The following is a 20,545-nucleotide window of genomic DNA, read 5'->3' as shown; positions in this document are numbered from 1 at the left end:
GATGGTTGTGAGCCACCATGTGGTTGCTGGGATTTGAACTCTGGACCTTCGGAAGAGCAGTCGGGTGCTCTTACCCACTGAGCCATCTCACCATCCCCCTGTTACAGTTTTAATTTACTAATTTTAATTAACTTTTTCAGAATAATAGTGACATAATTTATGGTCAGTGGTATTATTATTATTATTATTATTATTATTATTATTATTTTACTTTAGGATGGTGAAAAAGTGGCATGTACTCAGTTGAAACCAAATTTTGAATTCTGAATTGGAATCTTTCCCAGGGCTAGTCACACACAGTAAGAGACTCTGTGATGCTGCTGAGCTGTTGCAAGGAGCTTCAGTTCCAGTCAGCCTGCTGATCATCAGGGAAAACTGCTCATTTGTTGAGCTGCAATGTTCAATAGTATAGATATAGTAAAGACATCTTGATTTACAATATTTTCACATTCTAATGGGCCTACCAGGCTATAAGTCATCTGTTTTTTTACTGTGTTAAAGAGCATATGTGCTCTTATTATCAAAGGCAATCATAACAAACCTGAAAACACTTAAATTCTTATGAAGATGAATATGGATGGGGGTAGGCAAGAGGACACATGGAGTATACAAGAGGAAAAGTATCTTCAGGCCCAGGCTATCAGGAGAAGACAAGAATAACCAGGGGCATGGTAACAGAGGGAAGAAAACCCATAAGAACACTTTGATTACAAATGTCATAAAGGTATCTAATACAATATGCTGATTTAAATAAACAAAAAAGAAGGGACTTCCATTTGTTTAGTGTTAGAAACCTCAGAATGCAGAAGACAGAATAAAATTCTATTTGAAACCAGATTTGGGGCTTGGCTTAGTCACTCTAATGTTTTATACATTTGTCCACACTGTTTTCCCTACTGCACTACTGGAATATGGCCAGTTCTCGTCAGCAGGGATGGGTAATGATGCCCAGAAAGTACTCTGACTAAGGCAAGAAAGTGGTCCCTGTGAAGTTGCACTGGTAGCAGGGATTAAAGCCAAGATACAAATTTTCCCTGAGTCCCAGGAAATGCAGATGACTCACCCCCTGTGCACATCGACTAACATGCTATTTATTCACTGAAGACTGGTTAACCATTGAGACAAAACGCTCTTTCTACTTAATATGGAACCATAATACCCAGAAATTGATATATGCTGTAGCAAAGGAGTCCTAATGGTCTCCATCTTCTGATCCTTACATCCAGCCCCAGGTTCTGACTGCCAATTCCATTTATTCATTAAGCACTTACTGGGTGCTTATACATAGTAGGCAGTTTTACAGGCAACTGCGACAAAACAAATACAGTTTCTGCCTTCGGAGAGTTTTCCTTCACTGGCAGACTGTCAGGAAGGAGAAAACGACAAGAAGATATAGGTACTAATGATATTCACCCCATTTACAACCTGACCTCTCTACCTTATCTCTTGGCTAGGCTAGAAGACAAATTACAGAAATATATATTTCTGTGTGTATATATATATATATATATATATATATATATACATATATATGAAAGTATCACCTTAAACCTACTAACAGATGACAAACTGATTCCAAGACTCCCTTCGGATTTTTATGCTCCAATAGGCTCCAAATTCCTTGACATGATGACTGTGTCTCCGTTATTCCTCTATACCCAGTGCTTAACATAGCAAAGGTACCCAATAAATGCTAAATGAATTGGCAAGGCTTAAAAAAGCATATTTTATTTAAGGGGCAGTAATGCTATATTTTATGTGTGAAGGTCAAAGGACAACTTATGTAGGTTGGTTCTCTCCATCCACCATGGATCAAACTCAGGTCATCAGGATTGGCAGCAAGCACCTTTTCCCACTGAGCCATGTTGCTGGCCCATTAATCAGGTCTTTAATACTATACAGGATCAAAGTCTCTTTCTTGCCTATGCCAGTTAAGCCTGTGCCACTTAGTATGAACCTTTTCAATTCAATAGACCCTCAGGCTGACGGTTCCCTGGCACACGAGCATCCATCGGTAGGGTGAGAGACAGAAACAGAGTCCTGGAGCATAGCCACATAGATAGATACCAGTGATTGCTCTTCTGACATAGCAAGACAGAGGTCTATGCTTATCCACATCAAAGCAGTATGTGAACAAAATGGTAGAGATGGCTTAGCAGGAAGGGGAGGATTACAAGCTGATGCGAGGTTTAGCTGGCTGGGGATGGAAGCATAAAAAGCGATTTAGAGCAAGCACATGCCATTTACTTACTTTATCACCTGTGCAACTGTGTTTGGTCCAAACCATTCGCCAATTGATTTCCCTTCTCCTACACCCATCTGTGCTGTTTTGTGTGGAAAAATTAACATGTTAGCAAAATATCTTTTCTCTGAGGAAGAAAGTAGATGGAGAACTTAGTGTAGCCACATATAATAAGTAAGGGGAAGAAAAAGTTCATAGGCATACTTTGAGACTAGAAATTTGATGATCTTACCCATCTGATGGATTGAATAGCAACAGTCTTTTCTATCTAGGAAACACTGCAGTATCCTTTGGTATTCTTTGGGTTGTTCTTTTTGTCTCTCCCAGTTCCAATCTTTTGTGGAGGAGAGGAGGGATAAAAATAAGTAAATAAATAAATAAACCACAACTGCTTATTGCCAGGCACTAAGTTGGAAGGAAAACAAAAGACCTACATCCAAAAGGCAGGAATGGCAAGGTGTTCCTACGTACTCTTCATTTAGATGGCAGATGCTGCAAGGGTGGCAATGTGTAAGGATTTCATGGGTATGAAGTAAAAGTCAGGGCTGGGGTGTGTAGCTACATGGTAGATGACTTGTCTGGTATGTGGGGGTGGGGTGGGGTGGGGGGAGTTAAAAGCTGAAGATAAAACTTAGCAGAGAATTAACTTGCCCCAATAGCAGGAGCTGGATAAGGATTATATAACAACAGTATCACACAGGTATTTCTTGGCAGCTATGCCAAGAGGCTTATAACTCAGATGTCATAGTGTCTCATCTCTACACAAACAGCAATGGCTTTTGTCCTTACATTCTCGCAAGTCTTATGAGGGGAAGTACTATATGCCAACATACAAGAGTTTATGTGGAAATAATATGTATAATTCATTGTTAAGGAAGTGCTTTTGAAAATTGTATACTAAGTAAAGAAAGAAAGAAATACTATAATTCCAGCCTTGAGGAGGCTGAGGCAGGAATATTTCAAGTTCAAGGCCAGCCTACTCTATATTTTGAGTTCAAGATTAGCCTAGGCTATATACAGCAGGACCTTTCTTTCCACAAAAGGAAACAGAAGGGAGATGACTCAGTTGGTAAAGTGCTAGCCAACGTGAGGACCATGGCTTGGAAACCTAGCACCAATGTAAAATACTCAGTGCGGTTGTAATATGCACCTATAATCCAGTGTGAGACAGACAAGGACAGAAGGGTCCCTGGGGTTTGGTGGCCAGGAAGTTCCAGGTTCAGTGAGAGACCTTCGCTCAAAAACAAGGTGGAAAGGGATTTAAAGAAGATGTGTTAACCTCTTGCCTACACACACCCACACACACACCCACACACACCCACACACACACACACACACACATCTTCATATATGCCAACAGCCAGGCATGGTGGCCCAGACCTATAATATCAATGCTCTGAGATGGGAGAGAGAGGCAGGAGGATCATGAATTAATTTGGTGACAGTTTAGATGACAGGATCAGTTCTGGGACCACCTGGGCTACATCTAAGATGGAAATATATACAATGTATGGAAATGTCACAATAAAAACTACTACTTTGTATAATTATATATGCTAATAAGCTATTGATTTATCCCTTAAAACAATAACAAATCTCGATTAAGAAGTATGTACAATACTTGCTGGATGCAGAGCCAGCGTATCAGAACAATATTCTTACATCTATGCCGCTTCGCCCTGGACAAATCACTTCACTGCTATGGACCTCAGTTTTCTCATCTGTGATCTAGAAATGCTGGCAGAGCACAGGGAAAGCAAACACAGAATATCCCAAATCCTGGCAGGAAGGCAGTTAGCTCTAAAAGTCCCCAGCCCCCACAGAGCCTCTCCAAAATCTGGCACCGGACGTGTGAGTCTGCACAGTGAGATTAATAACAGTCAGCAAGGCCGGCTGCTTAATAGCATAGGAAAGTGGACTTATATTCGAATGTCTGAACGGGTGTCCATCCAAGGTTATCCCACAGGGGTCCATGAAGAAGCATGCATATGTTCCAGAGAACACAAAACAACAATTACCAGAAGGTTCTTAACTAATGAAGCCACCTCCTACAGAAGCTAATTGAAGGATTTCTTCAATATCAGATGGATGTAGTCAACCAAAACCAAAATAGCACTAGCTTCCTTATTAAACGCTTCCTTTAGGTCACTCACATCCTGAGCCTCGTGGGTATTTTAAAAAGAATCAAGAAACAGAGTGCCCACCACACCCTTCTTCCTGTTTTCTTTGTTATCTTTTCATTTGATGTTTTGTTTTGTTTTGTTTTGTTTTGTTTATTGAAACTGCTCTTGCTCTGTAGCCCAGGCTTGTTGGAAACTTAGTATACAGTCCAGGTTAGCCTCAACCTCACAGCAGTTCTCTTGCCTTGGCCTTCTAAGTGATGGGATTATGGGTATAAGCCACCATGGCCACAGGTTTTTGTTTTGTTTTGTGTTTTGAGACAGGGTCTCTCTATGAAGTCCTGGCTGGCATATAATTCCATAGTTGAACAGGCTGGCCTCAAATTCACAGAGATTTGCTTACCTTTGCCTCCTGAATACTGAGATTAAAGCTATGCACCCCATGTCCAGGTTAGGGTCACAGCTTTTTTATCTGACACTTTGAAAGACCCTTCCAAAGAATAACAACAAAGGAAATTCTAAATGACACATCTCCCCAGGTTAATTCTGTCCCCAGAAAATAACTCTCACATAAAGACATTCCTCCCTCTCATGATGGGCTTGGTTGGCTTGTCAGCCCATTACTTGAGATGTTACAAAGAAATTCAGGATCTGTCGTTTTGTTACTGAATGTTCTTAAAGTACAGCAACAAGTATATAGCATACATTTCTGGAACCATTTGTAGAGCAAATGGAACTCACCCCTTCCCAAGTGTCTGCAGATGAGGGCTTGAGCCAGCATCATCTGCCCACAGCGCAGCATACATCCCCATCCAGCATCAGATGAAGGGCCTGTTCCCCCTGTTGGCAAAATGGACGGGCATGAAAATATTTTCCTTAGGTTAATCTTTTCTCAGTCATCAGCATATTTGAAACTACAAACACACACACACACACATACACACATATACACACACACATATATGTGAACTCTGAAAAGAGAGACAACAATAAATGTATTTAGAGCTCATATAAGGTTTGGATATAGGAATGGAATGAGTGAAGGTAATACTGAATCAGTGGAAACAGGTTCTACAGCCAAAAACAAAGCAAACAAATGAACTCAACACGTCCCTTAGGCTTCTTGCTTGGAGACTGCAGAGCATGCATTCTATTTTGGTAAGTGACTATCTATAACTATGTATGACTATCAACAAGCAAAGTGCCTTGGCTAAAGCACAAATATTTCCACCAAGTGTGGATGTCAAAATGATCAAAGATATATGAAAGGCCCTTGATTCCCATAAATGTATTTAACGAAGTCTAAAACAACAACAAGTAGATGATAGAACCCTGATTAGGCAGAAGACTAATATTCTACAATCTAAGCATACACTCTCCTGACTACCCGTGAGCATTACTATCTAGCAGTTCTGGAACCCACACAGGATACTTGGTATTATGAGTTTGGTCTTACATAAAATGCTACTGATAAATTAGATATACATTGTATTTTTAAAATATAGAAATTCAGCTAATAATAAGAAAATAGGTTCCATTTTAAGAAGATTTGATGGAACATCACTCTTGTAGGGACCTATTCAAAAGGACCAACATAATCAGGTAATGGTTTCCTTTTCCAACTTAGAAGTAGAAAAGTATTCTAGAGGTATGATCTCAGAAGTCTAATTTCAAAGAAGTCATCGTTCTTGTTTAAAAAAAAAAAGTGGGCCAAGTTATTCTTCCTCATTCTGATCCCTTCGTTATAGAGACTGAAGGAGCACTGCTGTGTCAAGACTAATGGAGGTGAATAGATTTGTGAGCTGGAAGGAGAGCATTCAGGCTCTTGCTAATGTAGGGATTAAAGGTCAGATTAGTACAGAAAAGGTAGGGTGAGATCCACATACAGCCAGATCAGCTATTACCAAAACACTTGAGAGTTGGTTGACTCAGAGAAATTGCTCAGCTCTGTAAAGATCTCTTCCTCCAGGGAACATTAGGGGTTTAGAAATGATGAGTACTACAGAGTGTTCTTTTGTGGTACTACTGCCTGAAGAACAAAGAAAATGTTTGTGTGGACTTCAAGTTCAGCCCATCACGGGAAGGTACTTTTCACTCCAATGCCAAGGTTCAACCCTGCACCAAAATTGATCCGACGGGGTTCTTTTCAGGAGAGTAACTTCCACTCCTTCCTTCTTTCCATGGCACGAGGGAGTGGCTGAACTATTCACACACATTTTACAAATCTCTCAGATGAAGCAAATTCATTTAACTTAATGAATTCTCCTTTCTTTTCCCCTAGACAGCAGCTAGGAACAGACTAGAATGAATTCTAAAGAAATCTTTCTTAATTTATCTCTGAATGTCAAAATGTTCCCATCTCATGAGGAAAGAAGCAGAAGGAATTATTTTCTCCCCTTCAAGGCCCAAGCCTCTTTAATAGTCACACAGTGCCATGTAGCAATGGAAGGTAATTTAATACCTACATATTACCTAATTAGAGCTTATTTGATTTTTTTTTCTTTTAAAAAACATGGGAATGGGTGGGTAGGGAAGTTGGGGGAGGGTATGGGGGACTTTTGGGATAGCATTGGAAATGTAATTGAGGAAAATACGTAATAAAAAAATATTTAAAAATAAGTGATACCATCTGCTGCATGAACACTTGACGGTGGGTTGCAATAACTACTGGTGTGACAATACAACAGCATGGAGTCACAGGTGAATGGCTACTTCCACAATGACATTTTTGGATGAAATGTTAAACTTACCTGCTCCCCTAAATCAAATTCTTTGCCACAGTGAGCTGTTAATTCTGAGGTTTCTGTGATGTCATTGATAACCTCAGGCAAACTATCTACAAGGGAGAAAAGCACAGCACAACAAATGATGTACCTACCAATCGGGGAAAATTTCCTTCTGTATGTAAACCATAGACGAGCACTTATATCAGACAACAGCTTAGATTTTTCTGTAATTAAATGTAAAGTTAAAATTAAAACACCATATCCCATCTTCTTTAAAAAAAATGCCTACATTTGACTTTTATGCCAGCAGCAACCTTATTTTCAAATAGTCAATCAAATTGATTGCTACAGGACATTCACAGGAAACCTCATCTCATTTGAGTCTAATCATTTCAAGCCTTCCTTCCCTTTATCTTCATTTTGACCAGAGCTACTCTAAAGATTCTTCTAACTATTCTTCTAGAATAATCTAAAGATAATTCTATAATCCTAGTACTCAAGGGCCTGAGGCAAGAGAATTACAAAAGCAAGGGCAGCGCGCAGTGGGGTGGGACTTAACGTGGGATTGAACTCAGACGCTGCTCTTACTGTGTACATAAACTTACTACTCAAATTTTCTGAGCTTCTGTTCTCTCGTCTGTAAAAGAGCAGTAGCAATACCTACTTTATTGAGGAGCTATAGTATTAAACAAGATAATTCATATAAATTCAATATATACATACATATACATTTATAAAGCACTTAGTTGATATCTAGTATGCAGTATGTGCCAAATATTGCTTATTATATGCCTGTCCCTTTAAATGTTTACATAGGTCACTTTTACAGGCTCTACACCTTCTAACTTGGCTCTATGCTAGGAAGGAATGCATAAAACAAGAAAAATTAGTTTGAAAGATATTTCCCAGCTGAGCATAGTGCTGAATGCCTGTAAACACCAGCAGTTTGGAGGGTGAAACAGGAGCACTGCTGTGAATTTGAGGCCAATCTGGTCTACATAGTGAGTTCTAGAATTCCAGGTAAACTTGGGGTATAGAGTACAACCTTTTCTCAAAAACAAAGGGAGGGAAAAATATTTGCAAAATAGTATCTAAATAAGGACATATGTGGCACCCTTGATTCCCCTGTTGTTTGGAAAGTAGCAATAGAAAAGGTTCTCCTCGACCCCTTCACTTTAAGTCCTAGAGTAGGAAGGGAAGGTTTAGAAAGAAAAAGGCCTTTCCCAAGTTAGAGTTCAACAAGATCTCCTCACCATTCAGAATTCACCAATAAAATACTGGGGCCCTGCTTGTGCCCTTTGGTCTGCTTCCTCCCTTCCCTTACTCTATGCTAAGGGTTTCTGAAGCTCCCTTCTTGGGAAGTAATATATCCCAACACAGGCTTTTGGTAGATGGAGAGTCCTTTGTGGTTTCAGAGCACCAGGTCTCTGCTACTGTGTAAGAATGTTGTGTTAGGTGGGAAAACTCAAGCCTCCTTTCTATCGACTGCAAGTAGATAGAAGTTCTATATAAAACCAGAATCAACTATGACAATGCAATTATTAGAAGAAAATCTGAAAACAGATGATTTCTTGTGTCTGATATTATTTCTGACAGTTGTGTTTGTGTGGAAGAAGCACAAGGATATGATAAGAATAAAAACTGTATAGCCCAATGACTAAATCCTGGCTAGCTAGTAATACTATGAATGATTGCATGTGTTTGAATCCTATGTCTCCTGGAATGGGGACAGGACTTCTTTACAGAAAAGAATAAAGATATGTTGCTTTTGCAAAATGTTCAAACAAAAACCCAAATCATGTAAATGACCTGCTAAGGTTTCTCAGGGTCTTGGAAGAAACTGTGAAACAAGCAAGTTTTCATTTGCTGCTTAGTAATCTGTGTTACAGTAGTTTCAGCCCTTGTCAAGACAACGTTTTATCAATCCAAAAAGAAAAATGAGAACCTCTTAGCCTCAGGTATCCATGTTAGCTGGGTCCTCCCCACCAGTGCCACCAGGCTTACCTGTCTTAAGGAGATGCTGCTTCCCCAGAATCCACACCAACTCATCTGTATCCGGGAATTCTTCCAGGTAGTCAGGGAAAATAATAATCTGGTTTTCATACTTGGACATAACTAAAGGAAAATGAAGACACATAGACACATTTTCAGAGATAGGGCTTACTCCTGTGATTTGCTGACTTCTGCCTTTGCCCTGAAAGTAAAAATGTCATCAGGTTGACGCTAAAGGAATATTTAAATGTATTTGAATATTTAACCATAGATATTTAAATATTTAAATAAGTGGGTGCACAGCCAGCACTTTATTGAGTGAGCTGCCTTTCAAGCTCTTCATACTTCCTTTGACCGTATTTTCATGATCCCATTTAAATGATATCTGAAAATCCGCTTGCCCAGATTTAGTTTAAAACTCTTCTTTCATGGGGCCTTCTTCATAAACAGCCCCTTAGGTAGCTTCTCCCCACAAAAGTAGACCAAGGTAAGATGGTGATACTGGTACACTTGGCTCTTGCCTGTTTCCATAGAAATATTTCAAGGTTTATATGGTGAGGTTTCAAGCAGCCAAGAAGGCTGCATTAAGACAAGAGAATGTGGAATTGTAAGGATGATAACATTATAGCTAGAAGACTAGGTATTTTTACAGTGTTTTTATTTTCCATCTTACTTACATAATGGCTTATACAAAGAAGGCTCTTGAGCTTGATCATAAATAGAACTTGTTCCTGAGATTCACAAATGACTATTGTGATGTTGTGATATAATAAGAACTATATATTTGCTCTCTGTCCCCATTTTCTGGCACACAGCTCTGAAAATCCCTGTGATTTCCTGAGCACCAGGATGTCAGAAGTATCTTTTTTTGTTCTATTATTTGGCCTTTGACCCTAGTTCTGGACTCCGAGCTCCAAATCCCTTGAAATTTCCTGGGTGATGAGAGTATCTTCTGTTCTAATACGGCTGCTCTTGATGAGCACTCAGATGTGGCTAATCACCTGTAAAACTAAGCAATGATTGAAAGTGTGGAAACTTCATTCCAATCCCTACTCTGCAGGAAGGGAAGAGGTTAGAAATGGAATAAAAAAATAGCTCATGCATGCACCATGAAGCTTCTATAAAACATTTCCGAATGCCACTGTTTGGGGAGTTCTGGATATGTTGAGCACATAGTAGTACCTACTGAGGGAATAGAAGCATCCCCCTCCCCCCGCCTACCTCCCATACATATCTTCTGTTTGGCTATTTAGCCGCATCCTTTGCAATGTTTTTTTTTTTTAATAATAAATGAGTAAATGTCTGTAAGTACTTCCCAGAGTTCTGTAAGTAAGACTTGCAAATGATTAAGCCACAGATGGGGAGAAATGGGGGAGAGCGGTGGTCATGGGGACTACACTTTATAGCTAGTTAGTCAAAAGAGGAAACCACAAGCTAGGACTAACAGCTGCTATCTCAAGTGCGGACAAATCTTTCAAGACTGGAAGTTTACTCTAAGATCTGACCCTAACACCAGGTGGACAGACACTGTAAAATCAAATTAAATCATAAGAGACACTGTTGGTGTTTGCTAAAGAACTGGTTCGTTGAGAACCCACCCCCTTTGGACACAAATGTTTTCAGGGTTGCCAAGTGTGGTGACTATGAGTACCAAAAGCCAGTTTTCCTGTTACATACAGCTACAGTTCTCTCTCAATTCAAGTGAAATAAAACAAAATCTCATGAGTTCTCAGGCTATACTTTCAGAACGTACAAGGTGTTCAAGCTTATGTTCACTTTTATGGGAGGGAGGAACAGGTCTGCTCAAAGACTAAAGACAGATCCACGTAGGGGCCCTGCATCCAAATGATTTCTAAGTCATTTTCTTCTGTGCTAATACTGAGAATATAGATAGTAAATAAGTGTCAAAATCTGTTTTAATCTGTAACCAGAAAGACGAACTGGATGGTTATACTTCACAAATTTATGTCTTTGCATGAGAAAATACATTGTGAGTTGAAAGCAAAGGCATGCAACATTTACCATCTCTTAGTTTTGGAAGCTCCCTACCCCCTTTCCATAAAGAAGCTGAGCAAGAATAGGGGCCCCTTTGTTGAGCCGCCAGAAGCTGCAAGGGATCTCCTAAAGCAGTCCCTAAATGTCCCCTGGGTGTATTTTCCTGTGTGAGCAGCACTGTGGGATATGCTTAAGTCACTTGAAAGGCCAGATTGTTTGGGATTTGTTTTCTAATTTAGAACCATGTTGTCTTCATAGAAATAAATGTTACTAAGTATAAAGGAGCCCTTGCCAAACATGAAAGCAGGTGTCTCTGCTCAAAAGATTTTGTCAGAGGTTGAAGTCATAATCCATGCAATTACTTTTAGAAACACAGCTAAGTGGGTGTATTTTCTTGAAATGTATCACAGAATTCTTGTCTTTCAGGAATTTAAGTAGCCCTTCTCCTTTGGTTTGTTTTCATTACTAAGATTATAGACTCTGTAGTGTTTCAAACTTAAAGAAGTTAGACATGAGATGGCTATCTCATTCCCCAGAGAGCATTCTGCCAGAGAACCTGTGCCCTCTTAACCTCTCTGCCTCTGGCCTCGGGCCCTGGCCCACACACAGGAAATACCAGGCTAAAAATGACCATTCAGGTCAAGCTCTTCCCAGGAGGTGGTGGGTGACAGAGGCAGGGCAAATCACACGGTGTACCTCTCACCCCACCCTCGAGCCACCACAGGCAGGAGAAACCAAGTGGAAATGCACACTCAGTGCTCTTCCATGGTGAGAAAAAAAGATAATTTTTAAGTAGCTTGAGAGCATCATGGGAAAGTGATAGCCTTGCATGCACCCTTTGTGAGGACAGATGACACTAGATAAATGTACAGCATGTATACATAGAAACCTTGGGTCTGTTTTTAGTACAGGCTGAAGGAAAGGAGTCCTCTATTGCCGGCCCTGCCACCATGAGTCATTGCCCAGCTATCTGGTCAAGTTTGGTACAGCCCTTTAAAGTCTGTGACAACTGCCCTGCTTCATTTAGGATGGCTCTGAATAAAATGGTAGCCAAAGAATTTGACTCTTGCTCTTTACCCACTCGCAAGCTGTGCTAGGCATGCAAGAAGATCATTATAGCTTCTATTTGTATCCTTTCTCCTCTTAGAAGACTCCCAGAATGCAGTGTGTCTGTCCTCAGTAAGTCCCGAATCAAGGCTGCACATATAGAACACAGAGTGGCAGTGTCACTATGTCTAAGTGCACCTGGGAAAGGAAGAGAATAGGTCCAACGCCAGGAGGACTGAGACAAAAGACCAAGCCACCTGAGAAGCAGTTGAGGTGGTGAAAAAACAAAAACAAAAACAAAAACCCCTCTCATTTCTGACACAATTACTTTGGACTAACAGAAATCTCTTTAGTTCTTCTCACCCCACAAACTACATTTGGCTAGCCTTTCAAATTTAACAAATCAAATAGCAAGCTTATAAAGCCTTGTTCTTGCAGATTGTTCAAAGGCAGAGATACAAACCTGCAGTTTGGTTGGCTAGAATTAACAGCTACTGGGCCTAAGTAAAAATAAGCCCCACCTTGTTACATACCACGTTAGAATAATTATTGTACTGACATCTCTACCGAGTTAGTTTAATGATTAACTCAGGATTTCCTTTAACTCCTGGAACCAAAATGCCTCCCAAGGGGCTCTGAATACATGTTGGGGCATGTCTTTGCCTCCAACCCAGCCAGGAGATATCTTCCATTGTCTGCTTGGTAAAGCTCAGGAATGAGAATCATGTGCCCTGAATACTCGACACACTCGATACACTTGGAAATGTAACAGCTGCATGAATACATGTGTTTTCTAGATTCTCAGGACTATCTCCAGCTTTTAGAAATCCTCAAGGTGTCTTATCCCTCTGTTTTTCCTTGGATGCTTTCTGGTTAGTTAGCTGGGAAGATTAGCTATTGCTTCAGGCCACTGAAAACTTGTGTCTAATGGTTTAAAAAACAACACTCTGGGTAAAAGGCTCTCTGCAACCCACAGTCAATGTCAAATACATAAGACTTATAAGTGGGGTCTTCCAAAGAATGAGTAGGCAGATGACCTGGCAATAGGTCTCTACAGGGGCCAGAGTGGCTGCTAGGCAGCTGGATGTTCTGTAACTGGAAGCATTGACTTTCAAGGATATTATAGCTACAGAGTACAAGTCCAAAGGTGTGAGGAGAACAAGTTAAAAACACTCCTTCCCAACATGTTGTTTGTTTTCCTAGATACAAGGCCCCTGTATTGGTGCAAGCCTTTTCATTTACAGAGTTCTGAAGAAACTGAGTCTGACACACACTGCCAGTTGGTTTTGGTTTTTTCATTACCATTAAGGAGCGAATATTCGAGGCCCTTGCTTTGCTATTTTTGCTGATGTCATATTTTCCCCAAGGATTGACTATATTTTCTCAGGGTTATTTTAGAAAATTGCAAGTAAATGAAAAAAAGTACCTTGAAAAACAATACACACACACACATACACAGTTTAACAAAGACACAAAACAAGACTTCAAGATACTGTGAACCTTGTGCTAAAAAAAGAAATACCACAAGCTCTTTAGAGTTAAAAGGCCACAGAATCTCAGGGCCAGGAGGAATTTGTAATAGAGGTTAGCTCCCTATGGGTTCCCTTTTTTTCTTCTTTTTTTATTATTAGATATTTTCTTCATTTACATTTCAAATGTTATCCCCAAAGCCCCCTATACACTCCCCCCACCCTCCTCCCCAACCTACCCACTCCCACTGCCTGGCCCTGGCATTCCCCTGTACTGGGGCATATAAAGTTTGCAAGTCTAATGGGCCTCTCTTTCCAGTGATGGCCGACTAGGCCATCTTTTGATACATATGCAGCTAGAGTCAAGAGCTCCGGGGTACTGGTTAGTTCATAATGTTGTTCCACCTATAGGGTTGCAGATCTCTATAGCTCCTTGGGTACTTTCTCTAGCTCCTTCATTAGGGGCCCTGTGTTCCATCCACTAGCTGACTGTGAGCATCTACTTCTGGGGATCCATCCCATATACAACCACCAAACCCAGACACTATTGCATATGCCAGGAAGATTTTGCTGACAGGACCCTGATCGAGCTCTTTCTTGTGAGGCTGTGCCAGTGCCTGGCAAATACAGAAGTGGGTTCCCTTTCCAAATCAGTCTCCACAGCAATACATGCATTTTTCACATAGTACGGATAGGTCGCATCTTCAAAACCAAAACATTCACTGGAGAAAACACATACACACACCTGAATAGCCATTCATAGTTCATCACATAAACTTAGCAGGGTACCTACTATTTGCTAGACATGAGGGAAAATTAGTAAGATACAGTATTGGTCCTTCAGAGCTTTTTCATCTATGAGGGAAGATAGTTCTGGAAGCAGAATGTAGAACATATGAATGGGGTACAAAGTGGGAAAAAGAAAGAGCACAGGTCCAACCAGGGATGGATGGACCTTTTCAATGTTAAGAAAGGTGACACCAAGAGCTAAGCCTTCATGGCTGCTGAGATGAAGCTGTGCTCTGCTCTAAGGTATTTCATACTGTATACAAGAGTGATTTTCAGGCTGCCTTGTCCTGATTGACTCTACTTTACAAGCAGCATGTGGTTTGAGTTTGAGCACAGATGCAGAGTAAAGATAACTCCAGATTCCATTGTGCACATGGACACCAACACCTATCCAGCACCACCAATGAAGCACAGACTTTTTTTTTTTTCCTGAAAGTACAAACATCATACTTACAAACTGCTAAGCTAGGTATATGAACACCTGGGCATATTAAAACCATATCAGGAAAACAAAAAACAAACAGGCCCAAGAACTTACCAAACTCACCAGAACGTGTACACCGCCTGCACCTGGACCCTGAGGACACCTAATACGTGATGACACTAGCCCCCAGAGACCTGCTCAGTATGTTTATCCAGGGAATAACAGGAACTCGTGACTGTCCCCAGGGCTTCAGATCAGCCTGTTCCCTATTCAAATTGTTTCCCATACATCTGTGAGTCTGTCTAGACATGCTCCTGGACCTTGCCTCTATAGTTCAATTCAGCCTGGCTTACAAATACTGCAGCTCACCCCTGTAGCCCCACAGCTCAGCTCTGGCAGCTCTCCATCTGGAACCTTACCTTACCACAGAGTGGGAGGATGCTCTTTACATCTGCACTGCTTCTCTACCTGTCTCTAGTAAGGCCTCTTTGAAGCTTCAGCCTTTTTGACCCTCTTATAGCTATTCTATAACCTTCGCACATAAAGACAGAATTATTGCTTGATGTGCAAGCTGTGATCTGAGATTTAATATTAGTAATTCAGATTATAATAAAACTAGGGCCACTTGACAAACTGTAGCCAGCAGGCTACCAGTATAACTGATGAATCTGTTGTTGTTCAAGAAATTCTGTTTCTCACATAGCACAGTCTGAGCAGTGGCAATAAGATAGAAGCCTGCAATGTGGAAGGGAGGGACTTCCTGCTTGAGGAAACACTGAATGCACTTGGCAAGCAGCTGAGTGTAGGGTGGGGTAGGTGAAATTGGGAGACTAAAAAAATAACTTGGGGTTTTCAAGTGGGAGGGATGACACATTGACAAGTAAAGGAGTGGGCTGGTGGGTAATATGCTTAGTGTATCCACAACAGCTTAGATCCAGAGGGACGGGTGCCAGGTTCACAGAGAGAAGGAGAAGCCCACCTACAAAAGAATTCTGAAAAGAAGCACAGTAGAAAGAAAGCCTAAAAGTCGGGAGAAAAAAAAATCCAGAACACCAAAGGGCTGGTGCATCCTAGAATGTGCCTTCATCTCCTTCCTCCTGGGTTTATTGGTTGCTCTGGTCTCCCCCAGTCTCTTCTGACCTCTGCACAGATTATGTCCCCTCTTCACTCACCTCCTTGCCTATGCCTGACTTTTCTGACAATCAAGACCTTAGAACATTTTAAACTGAGCAACAAGTGTTTCTCTGCCCATGCCACCATCTATCTTTGTTGATAAGAGGGCAGCACATTGAATATATGGATGCAGAAATGTGTTTGGTGGGGTATATAAGATTGAGGCCCTCTTATACAACTGAGGTGAGAAGGACCTTGATTCTTACAACACACTTTCTCACTCTTACTCAATCTCTCTAGTCACCTGTCACTAAGGAACTGGAGGGAGTCACAGAGGATAGTTTCACACTGGTGCTACTTCTAAGACATGGAGTGGGTTTAAAGTATTCCACTTCCATGTTATGATACTGGTGACATTAGACAGTAAAACTCGAGCTAAATCTAAGGCAGTAATAACACTTCAATACTGACCTCCCGATGAATGCAGAACCATTGAATTGACATTATCCAGTCCAAATAAATAGCATGTTAACTGGTTTTCTGATTTTTATATCTGATTCTCTGTTATTTTGCATACCAACATGGTAAAGAGAAGGAATTTCTGTTGGAACTTAACCTGTGACCTCGGAGGACTGAGCATACTCCTTTGACCCTCAGATTGTCCTACTTTATGAATTTGTCAAGGCTTCAGATATCTATCTACATAGTATTTTGTAGTTAGTACTTTTTGGTGGGCATGGCCACACCTTGACCAGGACTACTTAGATGTACATATCCTTGGCCATCAATTTAAACTTTGATCTCACTTCAGGTCCCCAGAAACAGACTTGTGTCTTTGTTGAATGTCTTTTTCCCTCTTTGCAGTATAGCAATATTGAATAAATTTCCTTTTTATGCTTTCTACTTTAAAAACAAATAAATAACGTTGAGAGCTGGGGAGATAGTTCAGTGGGTAAAAGCAATGAAGTTTGAGTCTATAGTCCCCATAACAATTAAAAATGCCAGGCATGGTCCTGATTGTCTGTAATCTCAGCACTGGGCTATAGTAGATGGGGGCGGAGGTTGTATTATGGGAAGATAGGAAGATCCCAGGAGTTTATTGGCCAGTCAAACTAGCCCAAAGAGTAAAGTTCAAGTGAAATGAAAGCCTGTCTCAAGAGAATAAGACAGACAGCAATAGAGGAAGACACCAAATATCCTCCTCACTTCTATATACACATAAGCCTATAAGACATATGCCCCTCCCCCATACATACAAAAAACTCCAGAATTGAAATACATAGAATAACACAGAGGGGATTAGAGTATGCTTATTATAGTGTTTTATAAACCATGCTTATATTTACATGAACTAGATTGTAATATAAAATGTATTTTTCATAGCGTGATGACCAAAAAGGTTAGAACGCCACTTGTCCAATATAGTAGCCACTAGCTACACATGCCTTTTAAAATTCAAAGCAATTTAAAAACCGAAGAGGTTTGAAGTGTAGCTAAGTGAACGGTAAAGTGCATGCCTAGCAGACATGAGGCTCTGAGTTCAAGCTTCAGCACCAAACTAAAACTCAGTTCTCCAGCTGTGGTGGTGGTGGTACACAGCTTTATCCCCAGCGCTCAGGACACAGAGGAAGCAGATCTCTGTGAGTTCAAGGCCGCTCTGGTCTACAGAGCTAGTTCGAGGACAACCAGGGCCATGTAAAAAGACTTTATTTCAAAAAATAAAAGAAAACAAAAAAAAAATATCAGTTCTTCATATCACTAAGCTACATTTCAGTCACTCAAGAACCACAATTAATAATTACTCCATGGGGCAGATAGATATAGAATGATTCCATCACCTCAGAAAGTTATCATAAGCAGTTCTATCCTAAGGGCTCCTGTGGTTCTATAGGAAGTAGGGTAGAATGAGCTAACAGTAGGAGTACTTCAAGAGCTGGAAAAAGATGAGGTCACATGTCTCTATTAAGATAGTCTATATGTAAATTTTGAAGTAAATGAACAATTAATTACTGAGTTCTTAACTTGGTACACAGAAACACAGAGCAAACAGAAAAAAAGCCTCACAATCACTAAGTGTTAATTGAACTGGTTAAGTATCATAAAATGATTTAATATGAGGCGTATGTGAGAGAGAGAAGGATAAAAGGCAACTCACAAGACAAGAATTGACAACGCTACGTGTTGTTAAAACTCAGAAGAGGGAAATCAAGTGGGATGAACCTTGAACTGGTGTTTAAATTTTTGATTGAATTTATCAGAGATGAAAGAGGAAAAGTCCTCCAGATGAGTAGAATACTATGTATATACATACGCACTGGAGATGGGGTTAGATCCTGGGCAATATTGAAATGTAAGATAAGAGAGGGAAGATGGAATTACATTATGAACTGTAAAGCTAGCCCGTGGAGTTCAATTCTTGGTAAAGCCATTGACAGTTTTTACAGTACTTGCATGCAATACCGGACATGAGCCCTTTAGAAAGTCAGGGCAAGAACCACTCTTTCCATCTTTGAGATGAAAGAATATATTCTTCAGAGAGGTGGTACAACTGCCAAAGGCCAAATATCTAGTGAACAGGACTCAAACCAAGTTAATCTTATTCTTTAACCAGTATTTCTTCCATGCTGTGCTGCTCATATGATATAAACTGTATCCAAGGTACTAAAGACACAGAGAGCAATAAAAACAAAAATGTTGTTACAGTAATTGAGGTCTATAATGTTCAAGGCCTGGCTTTACATGACTGGAAACCAGATGCCACAAAACAAACAGGAAGGCAGTCCTCACTGCTTGTAGGGAAAGTAGACACCCTGAGTTAGGAGACTATAGTTATATTTAACTGGAAATGACCTAAAAGCTACCCCCAAAGTAATAAATACCAGCAGTACAATTCATATACTGTATTTGGAATTTTCCAGACAGCTAAAGGCAATGTTTTGAAAATGGTTCCTAAGCAAATATCATTTTCTATGTTTCTGCATTTTGATAAGGCATTTCTATCTTGGTAGTGTTTCTTGCCCTTGTAAATTTCAATTTTCACTATATATTAAACTGTATCGGTCATGTGATCTGTTATTTCAGGACATTTTTCACTGAAAGGGCAATGATGTGAAAAGGTCAAAGAGCAAGTGGCCATGGAGTTTTCTATACTATTCTCTATAGAAATTGCCTATGACAATTTACTAAGTATACTCTAAGATAGTTCAGTAAGAGGTTAATCTTAAAGGATCTCTGCTAATGTCATGAAGCTTTAAAAAAATGTGCGAGTCTTCTAAGGCTATGACACCTGAGAGAAGACAAACACCAACTCATCAGCTTAGTATTTGATGCTTCTCCAACAGGGGTACTTCCCACAATTCCAGTTGCTTCATATTGCTTATTACTTCTTCATAGTATCTGCTCTCTTTGGCCACAGATAAACTGCATGATACATGAAAGATTCCCATCTTTGCTTATTTCTGTCCTTAATTTCTTGTCTCAAATGCTACTTTCTATTTTTACCCATTAATTTTCTCAACGAGACATCGGGAAAAGCTGTCTCTTCTAAACTCACTTTATTTATATCTCCTTTATGGCACTGAGCCCTTTGTATTTTAGATTACTGCTATTTGTGGGCATCTTGCGTATTAAATATATCAAATGTATCTCTATATTAAAATGAACTCTGTAAAATCTCAGGTCATGTAGTGATCATCTGACTCCTGTAGCTCTCTCTGGTTATAATGCTTTACAAGAACCATACCTAAGGTTAATCAAATGCTTACCAAATCCTAAAGGTCTAAAAGGCCAGATATAGTAGTACATGCCTGTAATCCCAGTAATTTAGGGGACTGAATCAGAAGGATTAGGATTCGGTCAGTCTTGCCTATGTATCAAGCTTGAGGTCACCGTCAAATGAATGAGACTCTATGTCAAAAAAAAAAAAAAAAAAAAGCTGGTTAATACACTCATCTAAACATCAATGTTAGCCTTTCATCGGCACCTACCAAATGATCAATCCTAGGCTAAACCCTGGAAATAAAGCATACCTTCTGGTATGAGAAATAAAAAGTTAATTTGCATACAGTATGATGAGAAAATATACTAGGACCAAGTGATACATAAATGTAGTTTGTATAAGCCAGTTTGGGGTTTAGAAGAATCTTTGAAAAGAAAGATGGCAGTAAAAGAAAGGAGACTTCATCAAATTGGACAAGGAAAAGATGCTACAAGATAAAGAAATGTGAACCAGGGAGAGAAGGAGACTTCTCACTGGTAAAGTACTGGTTACACAAGCATGAGATCCTGAGTTCAGATGTGCAGCACACATATAAAATCTGGGTGCAGTGGCATGCTCATGTAATTCCAGTGCTGGACAGTGCAGTTAGATCTCTGGAACTCACTGGCAAGGCAACTTAGCCAACTGGTGAAGTTCAGGTTCAGTGGAAGACCCTACCTCAAAAATAATGTAGAGATTTATTGGAGGTAGACACCAAACACCAACCTCCGGTCTCCATATGCACTCATACTCATGTATAACCCACCACCTGCATTCACGTGACCAAAACAACACAAACATGGACACCTTACATACAACACAGAGAGAGAGAGAGAGAGAGAGAGAGAGAGAGAGAGAGAGAGAGAGAGAG

General features: G+C 40.2%; 1 protein-coding gene across 1 annotated transcript in view; it reads right to left on the bottom strand.

The window, feature by feature from the left end:
* The window catches only part of Atg4a (autophagy related 4A cysteine peptidase), an 82,145-nt gene that overhangs the window by 43,885 nt on the left and 17,715 nt on the right, over nt 1-20,545 (bottom strand). The window contains exons 2-6 of the mRNA XM_021152761.1: nt 9,093-9,203; nt 7,241-7,312; nt 5,104-5,202; nt 2,475-2,576; nt 2,252-2,324 (exon numbers count right to left, since the gene is read on the bottom strand). Of these exons, the coding sequence (XP_021008420.1) occupies nt 2,252-2,324; nt 2,475-2,576; nt 5,104-5,202; nt 7,241-7,312; nt 9,093-9,203 (457 nt within the window). The remainder of the gene's footprint in view (nt 1-2,251; nt 2,325-2,474; nt 2,577-5,103; nt 5,203-7,240; nt 7,313-9,092; nt 9,204-20,545) is intronic.

This window comes from Mus caroli, chromosome X (assembly GCF_900094665.2).
Source record: "Mus caroli chromosome X, CAROLI_EIJ_v1.1, whole genome shotgun sequence".
NCBI classification, from domain to species: domain Eukaryota; kingdom Metazoa; phylum Chordata; class Mammalia; order Rodentia; family Muridae; genus Mus; species Mus caroli.
This window is presented reverse-complemented; position numbering and strand designations above follow the sequence as displayed.